Source organism: Apodemus sylvaticus, chromosome 15 (genome assembly GCF_947179515.1).
Source record: "Apodemus sylvaticus chromosome 15, mApoSyl1.1, whole genome shotgun sequence".
NCBI classification, from domain to species: Eukaryota; Metazoa; Chordata; class Mammalia; order Rodentia; family Muridae; genus Apodemus; species Apodemus sylvaticus.
In genome coordinates this window covers 62,421,690-62,444,358 of record NC_067486.1, presented here as the reverse complement: position 1 = coordinate 62,444,358, position 22,669 = coordinate 62,421,690, and the positions used below count along the sequence as shown (strand labels likewise).

The following is a 22,669-nucleotide window of genomic DNA, read 5'->3' as shown; positions in this document are numbered from 1 at the left end:
TTACACCATAACACTATGTGATAATTAATGAAGTTAAATATGCAACTATGCAAGTGAATGTCTTTCAGTGCATTCCTAAGTGTGTCAGCTACTCCCCTCTGTCTAATTCCGGGGAATTTTAACCTCCCCAGAAAAACCCATGCACATTAGAAATTGCTCCTCATTCTCCTTGTCCTCTGCCTCTGACAGTTGCTAATCTATCTCTGGACTCGGAATCCACATCCTGTAGAAGTATTAAAAAACAGTAGGGCCCAGAGGGGCATCTATCTGGGCTGGAACTTGACTATTCAACTGTCCAAGTATCCTTTGAAGCCTTCATCTTAACGTCTTCAATGGTAACAGAAGAGGAATACTACACCAGGTCTTACAACAGGGCCTGACTCATTCCCCCAAAGATGTACAGACAGCCAACAGGAGCTTAACCCCATTAGACATCAGAGGGGTGCCTGATCTGGGTACGTCCTGCAGAACGACCCTTTTCTGTCTGACCTCTTCCACTGAGCATAATGCTCTTCCGAGTCGTGCTGGTAGCCTGAGTCCACTTCATTCATCTTTATGTGAGCGTCATTCCATATATGTGACAGCTTGTGTCTGCATGCAATGTGATAGGTGTTTAGGTGACTTCTGACTCTAAAGACCCATGCTGGTGTGAACGTTATTGTACAAGTTCCTGCGCGGACGTATGTTTTCACTCCCCCTATATCTTTAGGAATAGAAGCTGAACCGCAGATGTTTAATCCCTCGGAGCTTGCCAGACTGTTTTCCAAACACCCTTCGCTGTACATCCTCCCCAGCAGGTCTCCGTTTCCTTTGTATCCATGCCAACGTGTGTTACTACACACGTGCTCTTTATTCATCCGACCAACTGGATGTGTAGTGGTATGTCATTGTGTTTCCATGTGCACCCATCTACCATCTAATGGGGTTAAGCCCTGTTTGGCTGTCTGTACATCTTTGGAAGAATGTGTCAGGCCCTGTTGTAAGACCTGGTGTAGAACTGCTCTCCTGTAAAGTTGAAAGCGTTAAGATGTAGACCTCAAATTATTCTCAAGGGCACTAGGAATGCTGAATAAGTTGAATCCCAGGCAAGGTGCCTCAGACCTATTGTTTTTACTACATCTGTGGGGTTTGGATTCAGAACACTTTCCCTTTAGTACCCTTCTATCCTTAAAACTGGGACAATAATATCCAATTCATAAGATGTTCATACAGGGTCAGCTGGTAATTCCATAGACTACTTCTAAAGGACCATGCCACAAATTGACATAACCTCATGTTTATCACTCAAGGAGGAACCACACGTGACTAAAATCTAGCATAATCACGTCTGCTGGTGCTATGGAAAGTCTGGGGAGCTATATGAACGCAATCAACCATTTAATGTCTTTGTAATGATTATATCCTCTTGCATCTCAAAGGGAACAGCGGAAAAGACCAAGAACGGAAACACCAAAGAGATCTAAGAAGAGGCATGTCGTCGCACCGGGTCCGGAGCCCAGCACCTCCTCTTCAGGGCTGAGCCCGGTACACACCGAGTCCGCAGCAATCACCAAATCACCAGTATTTGCTTGTATGGCAGCGAATCTTATTTTGTTTGTTTTGCAGTAAAGGAAATGAGGGCGGCCAGCTAGCGAGGGAAGGCCACAGCCTTCATCTCTAGGAATGCTTTAAGAGAAACTAAAGGGTACCTGGGGGAGGGCGGTGGGAGGGGGAGGCAAGCAAGGAAACAGCGTGGGGTTGGCAGGGGAGCAGAGGCAGGTCTGAGGGAAGCCTTTCTGGGGTCCCAGCAGCCGCGGGGAGAGTCCAGGAAAAACATGGGATGTCAGGGGAAGCACTGAGCTGGCCCTACGGAGGAAGTGGGGGGAGCATTGTGGGGGGAAACCCTGCCGCTTTGACCCTTGTCGCCACTGTCAGCATGACCGACCTGCAGCAAATCTGCTTCTCCTTTTGGTCCCAACAGTCACCGTCTACACGGCCCCCCACTAGTTACGGTCTCCCCTCAGGCTTGGATGGAGTTTCCTGGAGGGTGTGTTTAAATGATGCAGATTCGTATGTACTTCAAGCGCCATGGAGACCTAACCAAAATTTTAAAATACATTTTTCTTTTTTTACCAAAGGTGCTATTTCTCTGTAAACAGACTTTTTTTTTCCGCAAGCTGACTTCATTCCTCAGTTATTACCATTATATTATTGTTTTTTTTTAATATTTCATTTTTTGACTAGATATTAAGCTTTTGTAATTATGTTTTCATTAGTCCTACCATTTCAGAAGTGAAGATGAAAGGAGTTTGGGCATTTTTCCAGGTACAGGGAACTCTGTAACACAGGCGACCCCTTACCCTGCCACATTACTAGACTGGATGCAGTCCAGAGCTACCGCACTCCCACCCAGGGCTTCCAGAAGATCAGCCACGAAGCACGAGAGGCCCCTCAGACAGAAGCCATAGGACACAGCATCTTCATAGACGGTTGCTGAGATCCAAAAAGTTAACCTGGTTTTGTTTCGTGTAAGACGTCCCAAGTGTGGAAGCGCAGGCTATCCCAGCCTGCTGTGATCTGTGGCTAACTGGCAGAACACGCGACTGCGGGCCTGGCTGCTCCGATTTCTGGGTGTCCGTTTCCTTAGTGAACTGAGAAGAATGCATCTTGGGGTTTAATAAATGGTAGTTTGTGGTTTAGGCAACTGGTCTGGAGAGAGCTAAGGTGTCCTGTGATGAGCTACTTTCTCCTTAGGATAGATGAATTCATACCATAAGAAAAGACAGCCAGGAATAGCAATGCCAGGTTTTGCTTTGGTAGAAACAATCCTAGCAGGTGGCTGGGTGTGAGGACTTCATGGTCACCCAGGGAGGGAGTGCGAAGGACAGTTAGCAGCTTCCTTAGCAGTGGTGCACAATAGTGCAATCTCTGGAGTCAGAGGATTCCGCGTACAGGTGATGATACACGTTTTCGGACTTGAGAGCGGTTAAAACTGGAGATTGAATCTGGATTGAGTTTTAACTCAGCACCAGGGGAGAAACTGTGGTTGAAAGTCAATCCTTTCTTTGGGCCTCTGATTCTCGGACTCCCTTATTGTCCTGTTTCGTGTGCATTTAACATAGCAAAAAAAAAAAAATCAAAACATTATCTCATTTGCAAAATTCAAACCTGTAGACCACCTAAATAAGCTATGGAGATTTTCCTGCATAGGCGAGTGTGGAATGCTGAGCCAGAAGTGGAATTCCTCCTAAATAGTTTTCCTGTCTCATCTGAACAGAGATGATCGGCTCTGCTGAGTGTTCCACGCCACCCCTCTCAAAAGCTCAGAGCCCCAGTCCTGCAGTCCAGACTTAGGCCCCCTCTCCAAGTGCCTTGGAGAGCTTACAGCAGCAATGCCTTCATCAAAAGTTTTGCTGGTTCTTGGGCATGATGGGAGAGGGCGGGAGTATCAATTTGTTCAGGTAGCTTCAGTGTCTGTTGACCAGTCGTCTTTAGAACCCTGTAACACTGAATACCCCAGGACAAGCCCACATTCCTCTCAGGTTCTGCTACTTCAGTTGTCTGAACCACCGTAGATTCAGGTGATCCTTGAACCGTTCATGAAAAGCTGCTAAGTAGCCTGGTTTGGGAAAACTTGGGTGGAGATTGTTGGGGCCAACAAGCAGTATCACATCTATGTCACTTCCTAGAGTCCTCTAGAAGCCTGTAGTGCCGGCAAGGCCGCAAGCTCTCTGGACTTTCTCTGTGGTTTGGTTTGGTTTTATTAACATCAGTGTCTGTTAAGATGCAGGACCAGGGAGGTCTTTCCACATACATGTACCAGGACTCTGGATACTACTGTCAGTCTTGGGGAAGCAGGCTCCTCCATCGGCTACCAAGTCCATGTGAACACTCTGAACGCCTTAGTGACTCCTATGACCTAGATAGTTAAACTTCAGGAAACAGTTTCAACAGCTCTCCGTTCCCATGTGGTTGCAAAAATGCATTTGGATTTACTGTGCTTCCATATTCCATTTAACTGGTTTTTGTTATTTCTGATTTTTGTTACTATTAATAAATAAAAGTAAAATAAAATAATAGTTGGTTTCCTTACCTCCAATGAAGGCCAAATGAAATTATGAGGATATTAGCCTTTTACCACGTAAAAGTAGCCTCTGAGTTCCTCTGAGCGTTGAGGGAGGTGATATAAATACATAATTATCTCCTTCTCTTTGATGCTAAGCATTGGGCCGCCATGCATGGCCACAGTCAATTCTCCTCAGCAGTTTGACCAATTATGAGTTTCTGCAATAACTGTTGCCCCTAGCTGACCAAGGCTGACAGCAACAAAAATCTGTGGTGGTAAAGAAGTATCTAGAAGACAATTTAACAGGCACAGCCCAGCTGCTTAAAGCAATAGCCATAGCGTCTCTCTCCCACTGGATTTTTTTTAACCTCTCTCTCTGGCTTACAGTACCAAACATAAAGTCCAACCAGAAGACAGTTAGTTGTACCAGTAATAGTTGTACCTGGAAAATGGTTATCCAGCAGGCATGTCCATAACTATGTGTAACAATTCTTCCCCAGCAGCAGATCTGTAAGACACTCAAAGGCTACAATTGTTTGTTTGTTTTTCAAGATGGGGTTTCTCTGTCTAATGGCCCTGACTGTCCTGGAACTCATTTTGTAGACCAGGCTGGCTTCAAACTCTCAGAAATCCACTTGCCCCTTGTCTTTCAAATGCCAGGGCTAAAGATGTGTGCCTGGATGCCCAGCTCCCAAGACTACAATTCTATAATGAAACTTCTTTTATGTGGATTAGAGAGGATCCACCATTGTCCGTTTCAAGCAAGTGCCAGTTGGCATGGGACTCAGCAGCTAAGATGGCTCTGTCTAACTTGGTTAAGGAGAAGAGTTAGTATAAGGTTAGAGTCTGTTTCAAAGAGATCTTGAGAAATTCACAACAGCAGTGATAAAGTGGCTAGAATGGGCTAAGAAAAATACAGCGTGTGGAGAAGAATCCAAGCTGAACACAGCCCCAAATGTATGACTTCCGTCCTAGTTAAGGTCACGATTGCAGTGCCTAAACACCATGACCGAAAGCAACATGCGGTGGACAGGGTTTGTATCACTCACAGTTTCCTATAAAGTACCTCATCAAAAGCAGTGAGGGCAGGAACTTAAGGAGGACAGGAACCTGGAGGCAGGAGCAGGTGCAGGGGCCATGGAGGGCGCTGCTTATGAGTTTCTTTCTCATGGTTTTCTCAGCATGCTTTCATATAGAGCCCAGGACCACCAGCCCAGGGACGGCACCACCCACAAGGAGCTGGTTTCTCCCATCAATCACGATTAAATTTTCCCACAGGCTTGCCTACAGCCCCGTCTTAATGATTTCTCAATTGAGCTTCCTTCCTCTGATGACACTAGTTTATATCACGACATAAAATTAGCCAGCACAACTTCCTAGAGGAAGTGTCATCCAAAATGTAAGCCAGCCAGTTCTGGTGACAAAAGACAGACCATCCTGTCACAGAGGGATGTTTATAGCTATGTGTGTTTACATTAAGAAAAAAAAAGCAGATCCCAAATAAATAACCTTAGGATGCACCTCGAGATCTTAGGGGGAAAAAACAAAAACAACAGATGTTAAATACAATTCAGGGAAGAAATTTATTAAATAAAGACTAAAATAACAATACTTAGACTCAAGCAAAGAGCTGTTTCGTTGAAAAGATAAAAATTATAAACTTCTAGCTGAACTAAGTAACAAAGGAGAAAAAAATACCCTAATAAAATTAGAGATGAAGGGGGGGGGGGTGTAACAACTGATTGCAGTGAAATCCAAATCATATTTGACAAACTTACATCTAAAAAAAAAAACTAGAAAATATGGAAGAAATGAATCTATTTCCAAAGCATATGACCTGTTAAAAATACACTGACACATATTTATAACAGGCAACACAATTGAAGTTTTAATAAAAAGTTCCCCTCAATAAAAGCCCAAGACTGAATACAACCACTGAGAAATTCTACCCAACCATTAAAAAAAAATAGCAATACTCTTGAAACTGTTCCCCAAAATAAAAAGGGAAGGCACCCTAAGTACACATTCTGCAAAGCCAGCATTACCTCCATACCAAAACTAGATAAGAATGCAGACAAGAGGAACGACAATAAACCAGTGGGCCAAGTTCCCTGATGAAACTTGACAGCAAAATTCTCAGTAAAATACTGGCCAATTAAATTCACGAACACACTAAAAACATCACATACTATAGCAAAGTGGCTTCATCCCAGGGATAAAAGGCTGGCCCGACACACATAAATTAGTAAATATAATACAATATGAATATAGAAATAAGGACAGGAATGACATGGTAAAAAGTCTTTGACCAAACTCCACATCTATTCGTGGTAAAAGTTCTGACAAAACTAGGGACAAAAGAAACACATGACAACATAAGAAACATCATCTTTTCAGTCTTTTAGGCAACACTGAGCGGGGGAAGCTAAAAGCATTTGCTCTAAAATTAGGAATGAGACAAGATGCCTATTCTCACCACTGTTTAATGGATGACCTAAATCTCATTGAGAAGAGTTAAGACAAGAAATAAAAGAGATACAAATAAGAAAGAGGTCAAAGTATCCTCATAGGCAAAAACAAAACAAACAAAATGGCAGGAGGAATCAGTCCTCTTGGGAGATTTCTCAGCAGTAAGAACACTTGCTGAGCAAACAGAGGTCCAGCCCAGCTGCAGGTTCAATGAGAGACCCTGCTTCAAGCGATGAAGGTCGAAACACTCAATATTCTCTTCTGGCCTCTATGTTATATGGGAGGCAGGGGGTGGGACGCACCCTACAGCAACAAAGACTAAACATAACCGAGGAGATGAAAGACGTTTGCAATACAGCCTTTAAAACACTGAAGAATAAACAAGATGACAAGCACCCCCTCCCCCAGTACATGGATTGTCAAGGTTAATATTGTGACAATAGCTACGTTGCCAGAAGCCGTCTACAGGTTCAACACAATCTTCATTTAAATTCCATTCTTCACAAAACTAGGGAAAACAATTCTAAAGCTTGTATAAGAATACAAAAGACCAAGAGCTAATGAAATCACAAACAGAGAAAGTAATGCTGGAGGAATTCAAATAACTAATTGTAAATCACAGACACATAGTAACAAAAACCATCTGATCCTGAACCCCACCCTCAGCCGCCCGCTGAGAGATGGAGATGGAGATGGAATAATGGACCCAGAAGAAACTCACACAGCTACAGCTACCTATGTCTGACAAAAATATGAATCTGTCAAAAAATGAAATACATGAAAAAGAGGGTGGCGGGACAGCCTCTTCAACAGATGATACTCTTCTGTTAGTGTACAGAAGGATGAGAAACTAAGTCTTGTCTCTTTCCCTACACAAGAATCTATTCAAATGTAGCAAAGAACTCAGCATGAGAGCGGAAGCTTTGAAATTTCTGGAGAAAACAGTCAACCTCCTTAAAGTTAGGGGCACAGATAAGTACTTCCTGAGAAGAACGTAATGGCACGGGAAACAGTCCCAAGGATTGATACCTGAGATTACAGAAAGTGAGGCAGCCTCCGCAAATAAAACAGCCACTAGAGCAGTGGTTCTCAACCTTCCTAATGCAGTGACCCTTTAACACACTTCATGTTGTGGTGACCCCTGACCATAAAACTATTTCCATTGCTACTTCATAACTCCAATTTTGCTAGTGTTATGAATTGTAATGTAAATATCTGATATGCAGGATATCTGATATGAGCCCCGCCCCAAGGGGTTGTGGCCCACAGGTAGAGAACCACTGCACTAGAGTAAAAAGATAGCCCCCATCTGAGGAAACTCTCCACCAATTACATGTCAGACAGGAGACCGATACCCAGGATACATAAAAAACTGCAAAATGTGCATGGCAAAAAATTAAATCAATAAAGAGAATTAATGCCAGCCTTCAAACAAATGGCAAATAAATATTTCAAGAGACTTCAGCATTCTTAACCATCGGGGAAATGCAAATTGAAAGAAGTAATTTCAGATTCCATTTCTGCCCAGTCAGAACGATTCTTATAAAGCAAATGACAATAGGTTCTGGCAAGAATGTGGGAAGGAAGGACCTTCACCCATGACTGGTGGGCGTGTAACCTCGTGTGGTCACTTCAGAAGCAGCATGGCGGTCTGTCAATAAACCAAGGGTAGTACTGCAGTTTGACTCAGATACACTGTTAGCACCCACTGCCCACAATAGCTGAGAAATAGGACCAGCCCGGGTATCTATTGATGAATGAAAAGGTAGAATATAAATGATTAGATCGATCTAATCAGATCAATTAGATGAAGATGCAGATGAAGATGCAGATGCTGTCAGACCCTTGGAGTAAATTTAGCATAGAGATGGGACAAGAAGACATCCATGGACTGCTGGTGCCAGGCGCTGTTGCACACCATGACCCGCACCCTTGGGGTTGACCTGGCTGAAGTGACGGGAAGCAGAGGTACAATGGGCACATATACAGAGAGGCAGCGATTGGGTGGGATTGGGATTGGTTCTGATGAAGATGCAGCAGCATCCTGGAAACTCAGGTGGTTTGTTATTCACAGCTGAAGATGGAGGCAGGCTAGCTAACCTGGGTAAGGCATCTCTGTTAGGGGAGCAGCCTCAGGCTACAGTTCCTCTGGGAGGAAGACGCTGTGGTTGATACTCTTGGTACACACTTGTCAACATCACACAGACCAGGGAGTCTTGCCATTTTCATGAGAGCGAGGCACTGGCATCCTCGACACAACCATGTTTATGTCAACGGTACGCACTCACTCAGGAGATGCATCTATTCCACACATCTCCCCCTTTCTTTTTTCTTAACTGCTCCTGACACAGCTCTGCTTCTAACCCAGCTCTGTGCAGTGTCCAGAACCAACAGAGAAAGAAAGAAAAATGTCTCCTCGTCTATGCCTCTGGGCTCGCTTATTTGGGTCATTCCGATCAAAACCAGGAAACCCTTGTAAACCGATGAAGTCCTTCCCTGAAGCATGCCTGTCTGGCTTGTCAGAGCTGCACCTCGAAGACCACTAGGACCCACGGGTGCACATAATCTAAAATCTAACCAGCTCCTAAGTTCACGTGCTTATTCAAACACCTGTGCTTATTCAAACCCCTGAGTGACTCCTTCAAGTCTTAGCACTTTCAAAAGCCAGTTGTCTTGGAAACACTGTTCCTGCCTCTGGCTCAGCTCGAAGTTTGTAAGAGCCAGGCCACAAAGTTGTAGTACAATCCTTGTAGGCTTTGGTGAATCTCGGCAACATTTTCCAATTTGGTGGGTTATCTCTCTCTCTCTCTCTCTTCATACCCTTGAGGTGGCTATGTTAATTTGCTGATTGGCTTACAAAGGATAGTGTAACGGGACGCCAGTCCCTTCCTAAGGCCCTGTACCCAGGAGCAAGCCTGCAGTTAAAGCAACTCCATGAACTAGATTCCACAACGCCTGGTCCTGACATGATTCTGAAAACTCAGTCTTGAATACCAAGTAACCCCCTGGGTTAAGGCGAGATTTTGCCATGTTGATTCAGTCAGAAGGAGGCCAGGCAACATCTCCAAGGATACTCTGAATAAATCCTTGTGCCTATGGAGCCCTAGGCTATACAGGCTTGTTTGATCTTCTTTAAGGATTTGAAAGGCAGTGTGTCTCATGATAGCACACCATTTGGTTTGGATTTTGTGGATCAGATCACACAAACACAGGAAAGCAGTTAAAAATATTAATGTCTTCCCCAACTATCTTGCCCTAAACGAGGCTGCTGTGAAGGATTAAGTTGACAGCACCCTAAAGCTCCCAATGGCCCAGACCCAAGGTGCGATATCACTGTGGGTTGAGAACCCCATTCTTGTAATCCCTTTCCTCAGTATCAGTGTCTGAGGTGTCAGGTAAGTCGGGGCAAGGATGGCATGTGAATCAAAGTTGCCTCTCTGTCTATTCAGGTCCTGGTGGCATCGTAAGAGCTGCAGCTGTCACTGTCTGTGGTTCTCTCAGGGACAGAGGGAGTTTAAGAAAGATTCTACATCCCCACCATGTAGTAAGGATACATGCTCTACTATGTTCATAGCAGCCCTATTTATAATTGCCAGATGCTGGAAAGAACCCAGGTATCCCTCAACAGAAGAGTGGATGCAAAAAATGTGGTATATCTACACAATGGAGTACTATTCAGCCATTAGAAACAATGAATTCATGAAATTCTTAGGCAAATGGATGGAGCTAGAGAACATCATACTAAGTGAGGTAACCCAGACTCAAAAGGTGAATCATGGTATGCACTCACTAATAAGTGGTTATTAACCTAGAAAACTGGAATACCCAAAACATAATCCACACATCAAATGAGATACAAGAAGAAAGGAGGAGTGGCCCCTGGTCCTGGAAAGACTCAGTGAAACAGTATTCGGCAAAACCAGAACGGGGAAGTGGGAAGGGGTGGGAGGGAGGACGGGGGAAGAGAAGGGGGCTTACGGGACTTTCGGGGAGTGGGGGGGCTAGAAAAGGGGAAATCATTTGAAATGTAAATAAATTATATCGAATAAAAATAAAAAAAAAAAAGAAAGATTCTACAAACCAAAAGGACAAACGGGAGTTCATTCCAAGGCTTCAGCTGTGTATCTAGCTCTTACCTTTCCTGCTCTTTTTTCCTAAGGAGCCAACCACCCCTTCTTCTGGAAACCAAGCGCGCATGTCCCAAACACAGCCAAAGAATTGATGGAGCTGAGAGGTTTTTCTGTTCTGTCTATGGTTCCTCGAAATCTTCAAAGTACTAACGTGTCTCTAGATTATGCTGCCTCATGGTTTACACCCAACACATGCAAGTGGCCTCCTCCTTACCTGGATTGGTGCCCTTCTCATGAGAATGCTCCCTTGCCTAACAAATGTCAGTGCCCTGTGGTCAAGGTTCCCATTCAGGCACCGATTATGAAATCCTGCCTGGCTTTGAGACTGAGATTCAGGGAATGAAGCAAGACAGATTCGTGTACTGAAAGGCCTCGGTGGAGCGAGCCATGGATTCTGACAGAGACCCACCAGCAGTTGGAAACTCTGAGTGTCTGAATGTGGAGGCAGGTTTGTTGTATAGAGCTGAATGAGGAGGCTGGCTAACCTTGGCAGGGCTTCTCTGTAGGGGAGTCGTCTCAGGGTACCGGGAAGAGGAAGCTGCGGTAGATACTTTCTGCACATGGTGCCAACACTTGGCATCCTTGATATGGCCGTGCCCCTGTCAACAACACACATTCTCTTGGGACCTCATCCGGTCCCCACAATTACACTGTAGGATGTAGCAGGTAAATGTTGCTTTCTTAATAGGGGAGCCTTCCTGTCAATAAGATACAAATGCATGATAAAAAATACTTCTTAGAGTCTATCAAGGAAAACATAATAGGTTAAAATCATCTTATAGAACAAGTGCATTTGTATGTGTGCTTATAGCTGCTTTCAAAGACGTTACACAATATACATTCCCACCGAAAGTACGTATCTCCGTAAGTCAGCTGCCCTGTGCCAGCGAACTCTCTGGTTACCAAGGAGGAATATGAGGCTTCCTGTGGGTTTATTCTTCATTACTGATTTTACTGTTCTGTTTGAGAGACTGCGCATCTCTCTATGGCTTGGATTCTGCCTTTTCCTCATGTTTCTGTGGTTTGTTAGCCTTGTTTGCTCTAGGTCAGTAATAATTAGTTCTTCATGTCCTAAGTACCAGCAATTATTTTCTCCTACTTTGCTCGTCCTTCCTTGACTTGTGTGTGGTATTCTTTTTTTTTTCTTTCTTTTTTATCCTCTCAAACTTCACTGCTTATGTAAGTCCACTTATTCACAATTCCTTTGTCATTAATGTGTGCCATGGAGAAGCTGAAGAGAAAACAACCACCGCAGAACAACACAAAAGCCCTCAAAAGGAACACCAAACAAACAAACAAACAAAAAACCGCAACCACAACAAAAACTCTCTGGAGAGAATTCAGAACATGGTGTAATGCAGTCATTACCAGAATTGACATGTGTATAAGCCAAATCTAGAAGAGCAATTTCGGGAATATTCCAGAATCAAGTATTTTTATATTTTATGTTTTATGATTCATTACGACTGATTTCTAGTTCTTTTGTTGAGATAAAGTAGAGGCTAGGTCAATACCATTTATGGATGGTCTAAGCATTTTCTAAGTGCTTGTATTAAGTGCTTGGATGCATCAGGAACCAGTGTGGAACTAGAGGGGGTAATGATCTCTGCTTCGAGAAGCCCATATTCCAGTAAGGAGAGGTAGATAGCAGGATAATACAAGGTAAATTATATATGTAAGAAAGCCATAGGATAGCAAAATGAGGGAGATTGAAAGAGTGCGGGATGGGAGACATCTGGGTTTCAGACTTTAAGCAGGATCAAGGCAAGCCTCATTGGAAAAAAGTGTAAAGAAAGGAAGTTGAGGAGATTGCGTATTGAGGTAATGGCTGAACTCGAGGGAGCCAGAGCAGGAGTGTCAGTAGAGAGGGAGGGTGTGGTGGGTACCAACAGGGACAAGTGACGGGTGGGAAGGAAGTTACAGGAGGGAGATTATTTCTTAACAGCCATGTTAAGACTTGGGTTTTAGCAGGGCGGTGGTGGTGCATGCCTGTAATCCCAGCACTCTGGGAGGCAGAGGCAGGCAGATTTCAGAGTTCGAGGCCAGCCTGATCTACAGAGTGAATTCCAGGACAGCCAGGGCAACACAGAGAAACCCTGTCTCGAAAAAAAACAAATCCAAAAAACAAAACAAAACAAACAAACAAACAAAAACCCCAAAAGACTTGGGTTTTACTCTACATGAGAGGACATCTACAGTTCAGTGAGTGGGGAAACAGTGAGTGCTTCTCACTCTGCCTGTGTGCCCAGTCCTTAAAACTCCTTCTGTATCTTCGTGTCAACCTGAACTATTCTCTCCTACACGTTTGTATGTTCAGTGACCCATGAAGCAGACCTTACAGTGATTCTGATGAAGTGAAGAGTGTTGGATTCCTATTGGGAAGAGCTCTGGGTCCATAGATACTGGTATCAGGCATGGAGAGAGCAGTTGGGATGGCAAGTACAATCGGAGTCAGCCTCTTGTCCTAGGGAAAAGTGTCAGCAGGCTGTGTTATCTCATGAGCACAGTGTAACAAAGATAAGAAACCGGTCTGGGAAACTAAATCAGCACTGTGAAGCCAGCAATCACCGGTGAGCTTTCTAAACCAAACTCTGAGGTTGGATGTAGTAGTGAATGCCTCTAATCCCAAGAGGCACAGGGAGGGAAGGGGTCACCATGATTATGGAGTCCTATTCATTCCAGATTTTCACGAATTAAAGAACACAGCTAGGAAGGCAAGGACAGTTTCTCAAAAGCAGAGGGACAATCCCCTGAGCAGCAGAGCAGGCAGCTGTTGACCTTGGCAGCTAGCCTCAAGGAGGAGGAGGCTGGAGATTATGATGTCTAGAGGAAAGGAAGCAGACAGGACCAGCAGTGTTTGAGGTCTGCCAGGAGAATGCATTGCTACAGCAAACAAAAAGGGTAAGATTGTGAGTGAGCCAAGGATACATTGTTTAAATCCAGACATGCTGGAATTGTCATTATGTGAAAGACGTCTCTGCTTACAGAAGAAAAGGGACTTTATCTTCCTAGTTCCTGACCTCATTTTAAGTACAGAAACTACCAGAATTTCTCCTTATCAAAGAATTGAGATGACTCTGTCCACTCTAATATTCTTTCCCTAGATCTATATGCAGAGCTGGTAAACAGCTATCTGATTCATTTATCTTTTGAGAGACAGTCTCACCCTGAAGTCCAGGCAGGTCTCAACTTCACCATTCTCCTGCCTCAGCCTCTCAAGCATTGAGATTATAGGGTTTTTTCTATGTTCTTACTCTTCCACAAATACCTTTCCTTCCCTTTCTCTCCCTTCCTGTAAGCCCCGATATATTTAATTGGGATGATATTTTTCTACTGTTGTACTTTTACACTTACTTATTTTTGTGTATGCATGGTGGAGCCTTCACACACACACCGTGTGAATGTGGAGTTAGGGTACAACTTATGGAAGCCTGTTTTATCGTTCTACCACACGGGTTCTGAGGCTCTAACTCAGTTATTAGATTCAGCAGCAAGTGTTGTTTTACCTGCTGGTTATCTCATGGGCATCTTTTTTTGTCTTTTCTGATTTTTGCAAATTACTAAACAAAGTAAAAGTTTCATTTAATCATTTTCAATAAAATAATAATAGTTACTATTACTCTTATTATGTCCTTGACCCCCCCTAACTCCTACACCTACAATCTCCTTCCCCTACACCCTTTTAGGATTAAATGAGCTAATGTGTGTTAATTTAAACTTTTCTGGCATATAGGAAATATTATGTCAAGTATCATGATTATCAATTTCTTCATCTCAAATATTGCCTCAGTTTTTATACTGGCCCTGTGTCAAAATATTTCACAGATAAGGAACAGATAGGCATATACTTAGGAACTTTTACAAGACAACAGAACTAGGGCTGGAGAGATGGCTCAGTGGTCAAGAGCACTGATTGCTCTTCCAAAGGTCCTGAGTTCAAATCTCAGCAACCACATGGTGGCTCACAACCGTCTGTAAGGAGATCTGCCCTCTTCTGTTATGTCTGAAGACAGCTATAGTGTACATATAACAATAAAGAAATCTTAAAAAAAAAAAAAAGGCTACAGAATTAGAAATGAACAGAGACAGGAATCAAATCCTCGTGCCTCCCATTCTATAACGTTTTCCCTTTTTTCATGTTATGTTAACATGAAACACTAATTTCCAGTTATCGCTCTTAAAATGAGATTGCTGAAGTCACAGAATTAGTACATGCATCTCCCACCTATGACAGTTTGAATGACATCAGCACACTCAGGCCAGGCAACTTAGAGTGGTCCACATCCTGTTTTGTCTTCCCATAGGTCTGAGCAATCATTAGCACATAGCTTAAAACTTGCCTTGAGAATAAAAATAACGGGGTAGGGGCGTGGCTCGGTGGTTAAGAGCATTCACTGCTTTGGCAGAGAGAGGACCAGGGTTTGTTTCCCAACATCAGGCAGCTCACAATTTCTTGTCACTCTAGCTCCAGGGGACTTAATGCCCTCTGGTGCCCATGGGCATCTGCATGCATACTGGTAGCATAGCTCACACGGGCAGGCATGCATACATACAAATAAATATGCAAGTATTTAAAAATAATAAAGTTTTAAAAAAGAATATAGATATCATTTCTGTACAAATGCACAGGTTCATCCCCCTGGTTTGTCTCCTTCCTAGAATGTCCTATGCAGAGATTTTAGAAGCAGATATATTCTTTATGCCCACTAATCAAATTACTTTATTACCTGAATTATCTAACTCACAAAGTTAAGATTTTGTTTCAAAAGTTTACATTTTGTTTCTCAGTGGGAGTGGGGGCTGTCTCTGACTCTTTTGCCTGCTTTTGAGACCCTTTGCTTCCTACTGACTTGCCATGTCAAACCTTGATATGAGGGTTTGTGCCTAGCCATATTGTAACTTGTTATGCAGGGTTTGGTTGATGTCCTGCTCTTTTCGGAATGGAAACAGAGGAGGAGTGGATCTAGAGAAAGGGGAAGGGAGGAGAGGGACTGGGGGAAGAGAGGAGAGAGGAAATTGCAATTGGATACAATATTTGAGAGAATAAATACATTTAAAAATATTCCCGGAACAATTTTCTATTTTTCTTAATGTCTTATTACCATTTTCTCCTCTGTCTATAATCTAAGCTTGAGTCCTGTGAGCTCAAACAACAGGAAAGACCCAGGCACATCCGGGTCCCCAAAATAGAGCAAAGGAAGATGCCCAAGTTCACATGTGCTGCTATAACAATGTATCATCACCATGATGGCTTATTCCTGGTTCGGAAGGGTCAGGGGTGGGGGAGGGGTAAGCCACTGACAGAGCCTATGTCTGACAAGAACTCCCTTTGTGGTTCATACACAGCACCCCTCGTCTGTCCCCACATGGTAGAAGGGACAAGGGACCCTGTCACACTGACACTCAGCTCACCCCTTTGCCTTACTGACTCAGCTACTCCCCAGGGACTCTTATCCCTGTTACTTCTGCTGTAAGAATTTCAAAGAGTAAATTTGAGGGGAAGATAAAATTTAGACCCTAGCAGAGTGGTAAATAAAATCTATTTACAAAAACCACAGAGATGGCAAAGGTTTTGAAATCTAGATACAAAGAATAATGAAGATAAAAGTCACTGGACAAACAGAAGAGTTCAAGTGAGCCTCAGCTTTGAATATCTGATCTTTCTATAGCCAGTGATACATAAAAGGACTTTAGCAAACATATTCATGATAATCTGGGAGAGCATCTCTTTACTAGGCTCTCCTTGCTTGGCAAATCACATCCTTACCAAAACAAAGAAAAACCTGCTGTAGAGGAAGCTAGGCTGTCTACCCTGTGCTCTGAACTCACCCACTCATCCAGCGTGGACATCCGTCCATCCCAGCGAGACAGACTCACCACACAGTCCTCCAGAATTTCAGTCTTCTTTCATTGTGCAATGAAAACTTCTGAATTTTACTCAGAATTTGGAAGAGAGAGATTAAATAAAACAAATCTTTAAGCAAAAGAGAAGAAAGCGAGATAAAGAAATAAGACTCTATTAATATGTAACACTCTGAACTCCTTGGTTTTGTTTGGGGATGAGGGGGGGGGTCTTGTTTTTGTTTGTTTGTTTTGCTTTGTTCTAAGATTTTAGTTAGTAAGTATCCAAGACAACAAAGAACAAGAAAAACCAGGAAATCCATTGACTAAAGGGAAGGCAGATTCAAATCTTTTTTTAAAGGAATTATTTATTTATTTTATGTATATGAGTACACTGTAGCTGTCTTCAGACACACCAGAAGAGGGCATCAGATCCCATTGCTGTGGTTGTGAGTCACCATGTGATTGCTGGGATTTGAACCCAGGACCTCTAGAGAGCAGTCAGTGCTCTTAACCACTGAGCCGTCTCTCCAGCTTCCATTCAAATCTTTTAATAGTAGTTATAGTCATTGAACCTTTTCTCTGAAAAGGGGGGGGGGGGGAAGAAAACATAGACATTAGTTCTGTATTAGAAGCAGTTCAGCAGCAATGCCTTCTTAAAGCCATGCAAGAAGGAAAAACAGTGAGTAAGGAGTCCTTTGTTTCCCCTAAGAACCATATCTCTCTTAAGTGAGCTCTAAAAATACTCTTAAGAGTATTTTCTTAACTGCTGCTGTCCATTTGTAAGATAAAATTTTGATTTACTAGTCCATTCATTCATTCACTCAACAAATATTTTTGGAGAGCAATTAGAGGGGGGTGGGAAGGAAACAGGAAGGGAAAAATATACGATTTCCTATCAGCACTCAGAGATAAAAAGGGAAACCAGCATCCCAGGCCCTGCACCTCAGGGTAGCCCATGCTTGTCTGCTAGGTGTGTGGGGCTGGGACCTATGGTGAGGAAGCTGAGTCATAGGTCAGCAACTCACATCACATTCCAGGATGCTCTGGGGGAAATGATCTCAGCAGAGGAAAGGTTGCAGACCAGGCTGCTCCCCTTCCTGTCTCTCTGCAAACGTCTAGCTTTAGTGTTACAGCTCTTCTGTTGTTCTCCTCAGTCCTGTGGCCTAGCCGCTCCCCTTGCTCAATTCTCCGAGTCAGTGTCTTTATCTCACGCTGCCCCACCCATGCTAGCCTTCTACGCTCTTCTCCTCTTATTTTACTCACCCTCGCATGCTTAGTACTTAGGTTACACCATTAGCAATTGCTATGGCAAATTGAATACTACCATATAACAGCAGCCAGCACCCTAGAAATCTCTTCATGCACCCCAACTCCAAGGGTCATCACTATTGTGACTTCCTTCACATAGCATCGATGGCTTTTCCTGGTATTGAGTTTCATGTCAATGGGCTCCTATGGTGACATATGACACCTGCTTACTGTGTGTTTCTTTCCCACTAACAGTATATGAAAGTTTCTTTCGGGAGTGTAAGAAACCATTATTCACTGGTATGTATCTAGCAGGATGTGGCACCGAGCAGAAGCTCAACAAATATTTGATGTGCAAAGGAACAAAATATTGAATAAATAAAAATGACCATGAGAGACTGGCTTCAGATTTGAGACAAGTCTTGGGAACCGGTCAAGAGTTTGTGACACAGATCGAGAAAAGAAAGGTATTCCAAGAGAGGCAGAGTCTGCACAAAGGCATGGCACTATGAAAAAAAAACAGTCTGAAAGCCACAGGTATTGGTTAGCCCCAAGCTGGGAGAAACGGCTGTGTGAGGAGACCCTGCAGCTGCAGAGCTGGGAAAACAGGCAGATGCCAGATTTCAAAGGCCCTGTATGTATAAATAAATAAATAAATAAATAAATAAATAAATAAATAAGAAGACGGCTTTTTAGGTATTTCTAAGGATCTTGAAATTTAAGGAGATTAAGAAAAAAACAACAGTATTTTTGAAGTCGTGTATCCTGGTGTTCTTAGACAGTCTGAGGCCCACTGTGATGTTCACAGACAACAAGCTCTTCTAGATGGTAGGAGAGACTTAGACGTCTGGCAGATAAGTGAGCCCCTCTTTTTCCCTTTGAAGGCAAGGTCAGCTCATGTGGGAAATTCAAATGTACCGAGTCTATCTGGTTCGTCCTGTTTGGTCAGACTTGGAGAAGAATATAGAAACTCTGCCACACTCACCCACTAGACACGGCTATGAGGTGACTCTATCCCAACACAGAGAAGACAGAGATGCTCTGCGTATCTTTACCACCCACGAAGGCTTAACATCTTACACCAGTGGTTCTCAAACTTGAGCGCAGGTTAGAAACACCTTGCGGCCATATCAAAACTCAGTGCTAAGCTCCCCAGGGTTTACGTTCCACGGGTCATGATGTGACCCAAGAACTGAGCCGTCCTTGAGTTCCCTATGGTGACAGTGTTGCTGGCCTGAGGAACTACTACCCTGCATCCAAACAAAAACTGGGTCCAGCAGTGACCATCTGTAATGCCAGCCCTGGGACATCAGAGACAGACAGATTCCTGGAGCTTGCTGCCCGGCAAGCACCAGAGGAGCTGAATCAGAGCAGGGCATGGTCGTGCAAACCGCAGAGGTAGGCAGGTCTTTGAGTTCGAGGCCAGGCTAGTCTAGAAATTGAGTTCAGGACAGTTGAGGCTACACAGAGAAACCCTGTCTCAAAAAAAAAAAAGAAAAGAAAAAAGAAAAAAGAAAGAAAGAAAAAAGAAAAGAAAAGAAAAAAGAAAAAGAGAAAGAAAGAAAGAAAGAAAGAAAGAAAGAAAGAAAGAAAGAAAGAAAGAAAGAAAGAAAGAAAGAAAGAAAGAGAAAAGAAAAAAGAAAACAAAACAAAATGAAGTGTATGAAGTGTATAGCAACTGAAGAAGAGTACCAGCACCGGCCTCTTCATCCATGCTTGCACACACACACACACACACACCGGACACACACATATCATGTGTGAAGTTCCAGGCACACTGTTAGTGACCACAAAACAGCAGCTATGACTGACTACTCAGTCTGTCACACCAGAAAACTCATGTGTTTAGCAGAGGAACAGAAGCCTCATTGGGAGTAAGAGCTGCCCCTGTCTGGCCAAGAGAAGTTATTCTCCAGAACATAGTCCTTTCTTTTTCTAACCCAGGGAGACTCCACCTCACTACCCTCCCTGACTCCAGGCTACAAACTCATGTTCCTGAGGTTTCTTTAAATCCCCAAAGTGCTCAGAAGTGCCTGACACACTTAGTACTCAGGTAATGGGTGGTGTCTTCCGGGGTTGGGAGTGGGGGAGGGGAGGCGCAGCCCATGTCTCCTCCCCTCAGGCCTGCACTTACTGGGGTACCGCCGGATGGATCTGATTGGCTGGTTGTTGGTGTCCGTCTCCGTGATGTGGCAGACGTACTTTTCATTTAACTTGACTGGGTATCTGAGGACGGAGTACACGCGGTACAGGCCGTTCATCTGCTCCTCCAGGACCTCCACCGTACTGTGGTTGCTCAGGTCCCTCTCTCCCCGGTCCAACCAGGTCACGTTGGGTGTGAGGTACCAGCCTTTGGATGTGCAAGTAACCACATCTTCATCGTCAAGCTTGTCAAACTTCACCTGGGGCATTTCAGAATCTGGTTGGGGGAAAAAATAACAAAGTAATTAGTTCCTGTTTTGTTTTAGTCCCGGGAGGCTCAAGCCTTCAGTGTTTATGCTAAAACCCTGAAGGAGACAACATGTTCTGAGCGCCACCATATCAGAAAATTTGGCCCAAGCATAAAGAGAGAACAACAGGATACGCGCACTCTCTTGCCATCTAGGCCCCTGCTGCTGCTGCTATTTGGAGGATCTTTCCTTCTCTGTGGGTTCATTCCAAACTCTCCACCCACCTCAGATGCCCCAGTTGAGACCACATCACCCAGAACAAACCAGATTTCATCTGACCTCGGAAGTTCAGCAGGGTCAGGCCCACTTAGTACTTAGATAGGCTAATTGCAGAAGATAAGTAATAAATGGGACACATTCCTCTAATTTCCATTACTCAGAAGGCTGAGACTGGGGGACTATAGTGAGTTCAAGGCCAGGCTGGCCTACGTAGAAAAATACTGTCTCAAAAACACAAAACAAAAGAAAACAACAACAAAAAAAAATTGAGAAACAATACTCACTGCCTTCCCACCTCTTTCAACTCTTACCCTGGAGGGAGACAGCCTGGCGGGACTCACAGTACCATGGGCTCTCTGTCAGAAAGGACAGTTTTTCATGCAATACTGGAGGGTAAGGGTCCCTGGGGGAATGTGGGTTTGCCCAATCAGTGTTTTTAAAACTACTTTTTAGATTTAAATGTTTAAATTTCATGTCTGTGTGTTGCCTGCACACAAGTCTATGCACCATGTACATGCCCAGTGCTCACGGAGGCCGGAAGTGTGGTTGGTTAACCACCTGGAGCTGGAGTTATAGACAGTTGTGAGCCACGCAGGTGCTAGGCATCAAGTCGGTGCTCTTAACGGAGAAGCAATCTCCATGGCCTATGCTCCGTGAAACCTATGGTGAGAAGAGTGAAGCCATGGGAAGGCCCAGTGTCCTCCAGCCTCCTGACTCCCAGTTGAGCGCCATTCACACTAAACCGTGTCTGACCTTAGCACCTTCCTGGGGGACTATTGTGTATCAGATGGAGGGGTGGGTGTAGGGGGAGTGGGGGTGGCAGTTGTCATGTGTAACACTTGGGATTCAACCAGTGCAGCTTTGGCTACCCTCTGGTTCATTCATATTAAATTAGTGAGTGAGACATACTGGTACAGACACAACACGTTTTGCTCAGAGAAACCGTTTTGTTGTTGTTGTTGTTTTGTTTGGTTTTTGGTTTGGCTTTTGTAGACAGGGTCTCTCTGTGTAGCCCTGGCTAACCTGGAACTCACTCTGTAGACCAGGCTGGCCTCGAACTCAGAAATCCGCCTGCCTCTGCCTCCCAAGTGTTGGGATTAAAGGCATGCACCACCACTTCCCGGCTCAGAGAAACCATTTTAACTAAAGTACATTGGTGTTCCACTAGGAATGAAGTAATCTGAGTTGGAAGAATGACACCACCCGGAGAGATGATCTGGAGCCTCTCCTTGTGGACCTAGAGCAGATTTGAAAGCAAGATTGTCTGAGAAGTTCCTTTACCTTCCACGATCAACTTGACTGTGCTCTCGCCTCTCCCGTTGGGGGTGACAGCGCTGCACTTGTACAAGGCTTCGTCCAAGAAATCCACGTTTCGCAGTAGAAGGGACAGAATGCCCTCGGAAATCTCACTCCGATCCACAGAGACTCTTCCTTCATACAAGGCATTTTGGTCCTCGAGTTGCTCTTCGTTGTCGTAAAACTGGTAAACCACCTTTGTGAAAACTTGAAAGAAATCATAGTAGCTGAAAAATCGGTAAAACTCACGGTCCTCCGCGTCGTATTCCTCTACTATGTCTTCTCTTTCCCAGTAAAACTCAAGGTTCTCTGTGCTGTCTATGAAGGAGAACTCGCAGTCGAGGGTCACGTCGGTGAACGGGTGGGCCCGCACCTCTTCTGTTGATGCTGGATTGTCAAAGAAGAAATAAGTTAGGAAAGGCCAGGGACCACAGCGTTGGGTAAGGAACAACGCTATGACACAGATGACACAGAGCCGTTACTGCAGGAGACTGACGGTTTATAAAATCATTAGAAGGCTGGAGAATTGTGCCCAGGACGATATGGCTTGGCTGAGTATGTGCAAGGACAATGAGGCTCGTCACATGTGTGCTTGGCATTCTGCCACGGCGTGGCAGTGGAGACCCATCAGATCGAACCTGTCAGGAAGCTGTGTCGCTGCGGGTGTGGGCTCCAAAGCCGAGCTGTGCTTGCCAGGTTCTCCCTGGCAAAAGAAAGCTGCCGCATGCACCGCCCACCATAACCTTTGCATCTCGTCCATGAGTTACCAGCTCAGCCCTTATGTAAGCATGGCTGACTGACAGAGCAGGCGTCACTCCCACAAGCTTAATGTCAAAAAACGATCCTGAAACTGCTCTTTACTCTCTGCTTCAGTGATCCAGGAAGGCACACTGGAGTGCCAGAAAGGTCGTTAGTATGTGGAAATCTTTCAGTAAACTAAGCTCTCCTACCTGTCACACAAATGCCTC

At 44.2% G+C, this 22,669-nt stretch overlaps 2 protein-coding genes across 2 annotated transcripts in view; one reads left to right on the top strand and one right to left on the bottom strand.

Moving 5' to 3' along the window:
* The window catches only part of Fstl1 (follistatin like 1), a 54,271-nt gene extending 51,150 nt beyond the window's left edge, over positions 1-3,121 (top strand). The window contains exon 11 of the mRNA XM_052158508.1: positions 1,419-3,121. Coding sequence (XP_052014468.1) covers positions 1,419-1,463 — 45 coding nt within the window. The 3' untranslated portion in view covers positions 1,464-3,121. The remainder of the gene's footprint in view (positions 1-1,418) is intronic.
* A 13,714-nt stretch (positions 3,122-16,835) lies between these two features.
* On the bottom strand, positions 16,836-22,427 carry LOC127665645 (V-set domain-containing T-cell activation inhibitor 1-like). The gene is made up of 4 exons (XM_052158136.1): positions 22,340-22,427; positions 21,687-22,154; positions 19,871-20,155; positions 16,836-17,067 (listed from the first exon to the last, which is right to left on the bottom strand). The coding sequence occupies exons 1-4, from the start codon at positions 22,425-22,427 to the stop codon at positions 17,036-17,038; spliced, it is 873 nt and encodes a 290-aa protein (XP_052014096.1). The 3' UTR covers positions 16,836-17,035.
* Between the last annotated feature and the right edge of the window lie 242 nt (positions 22,428-22,669).

Coding starts and splice junctions, on each gene's coding strand:
- LOC127665645 (XM_052158136.1), bottom strand. CDS start 22,427: ATGCGGCAGCTTTCTTTTGCCAGGGAGAACCTGGCAAGCACAGCTCGG. Junction 20,156..21,686: donor AGTCAAGTTGATCGTGGAAG/GTAAAGGAACTT, acceptor TCCCCCAACCAG/ATTCTGAAATGCCCCAGGTG. Junction 17,068..19,870: donor ATCCATCCGGCGGTACCCCA/GTAAGTGCAGGC, acceptor CCCCCTTTTCAG/AGAAAAGGTTCAATGACTAT.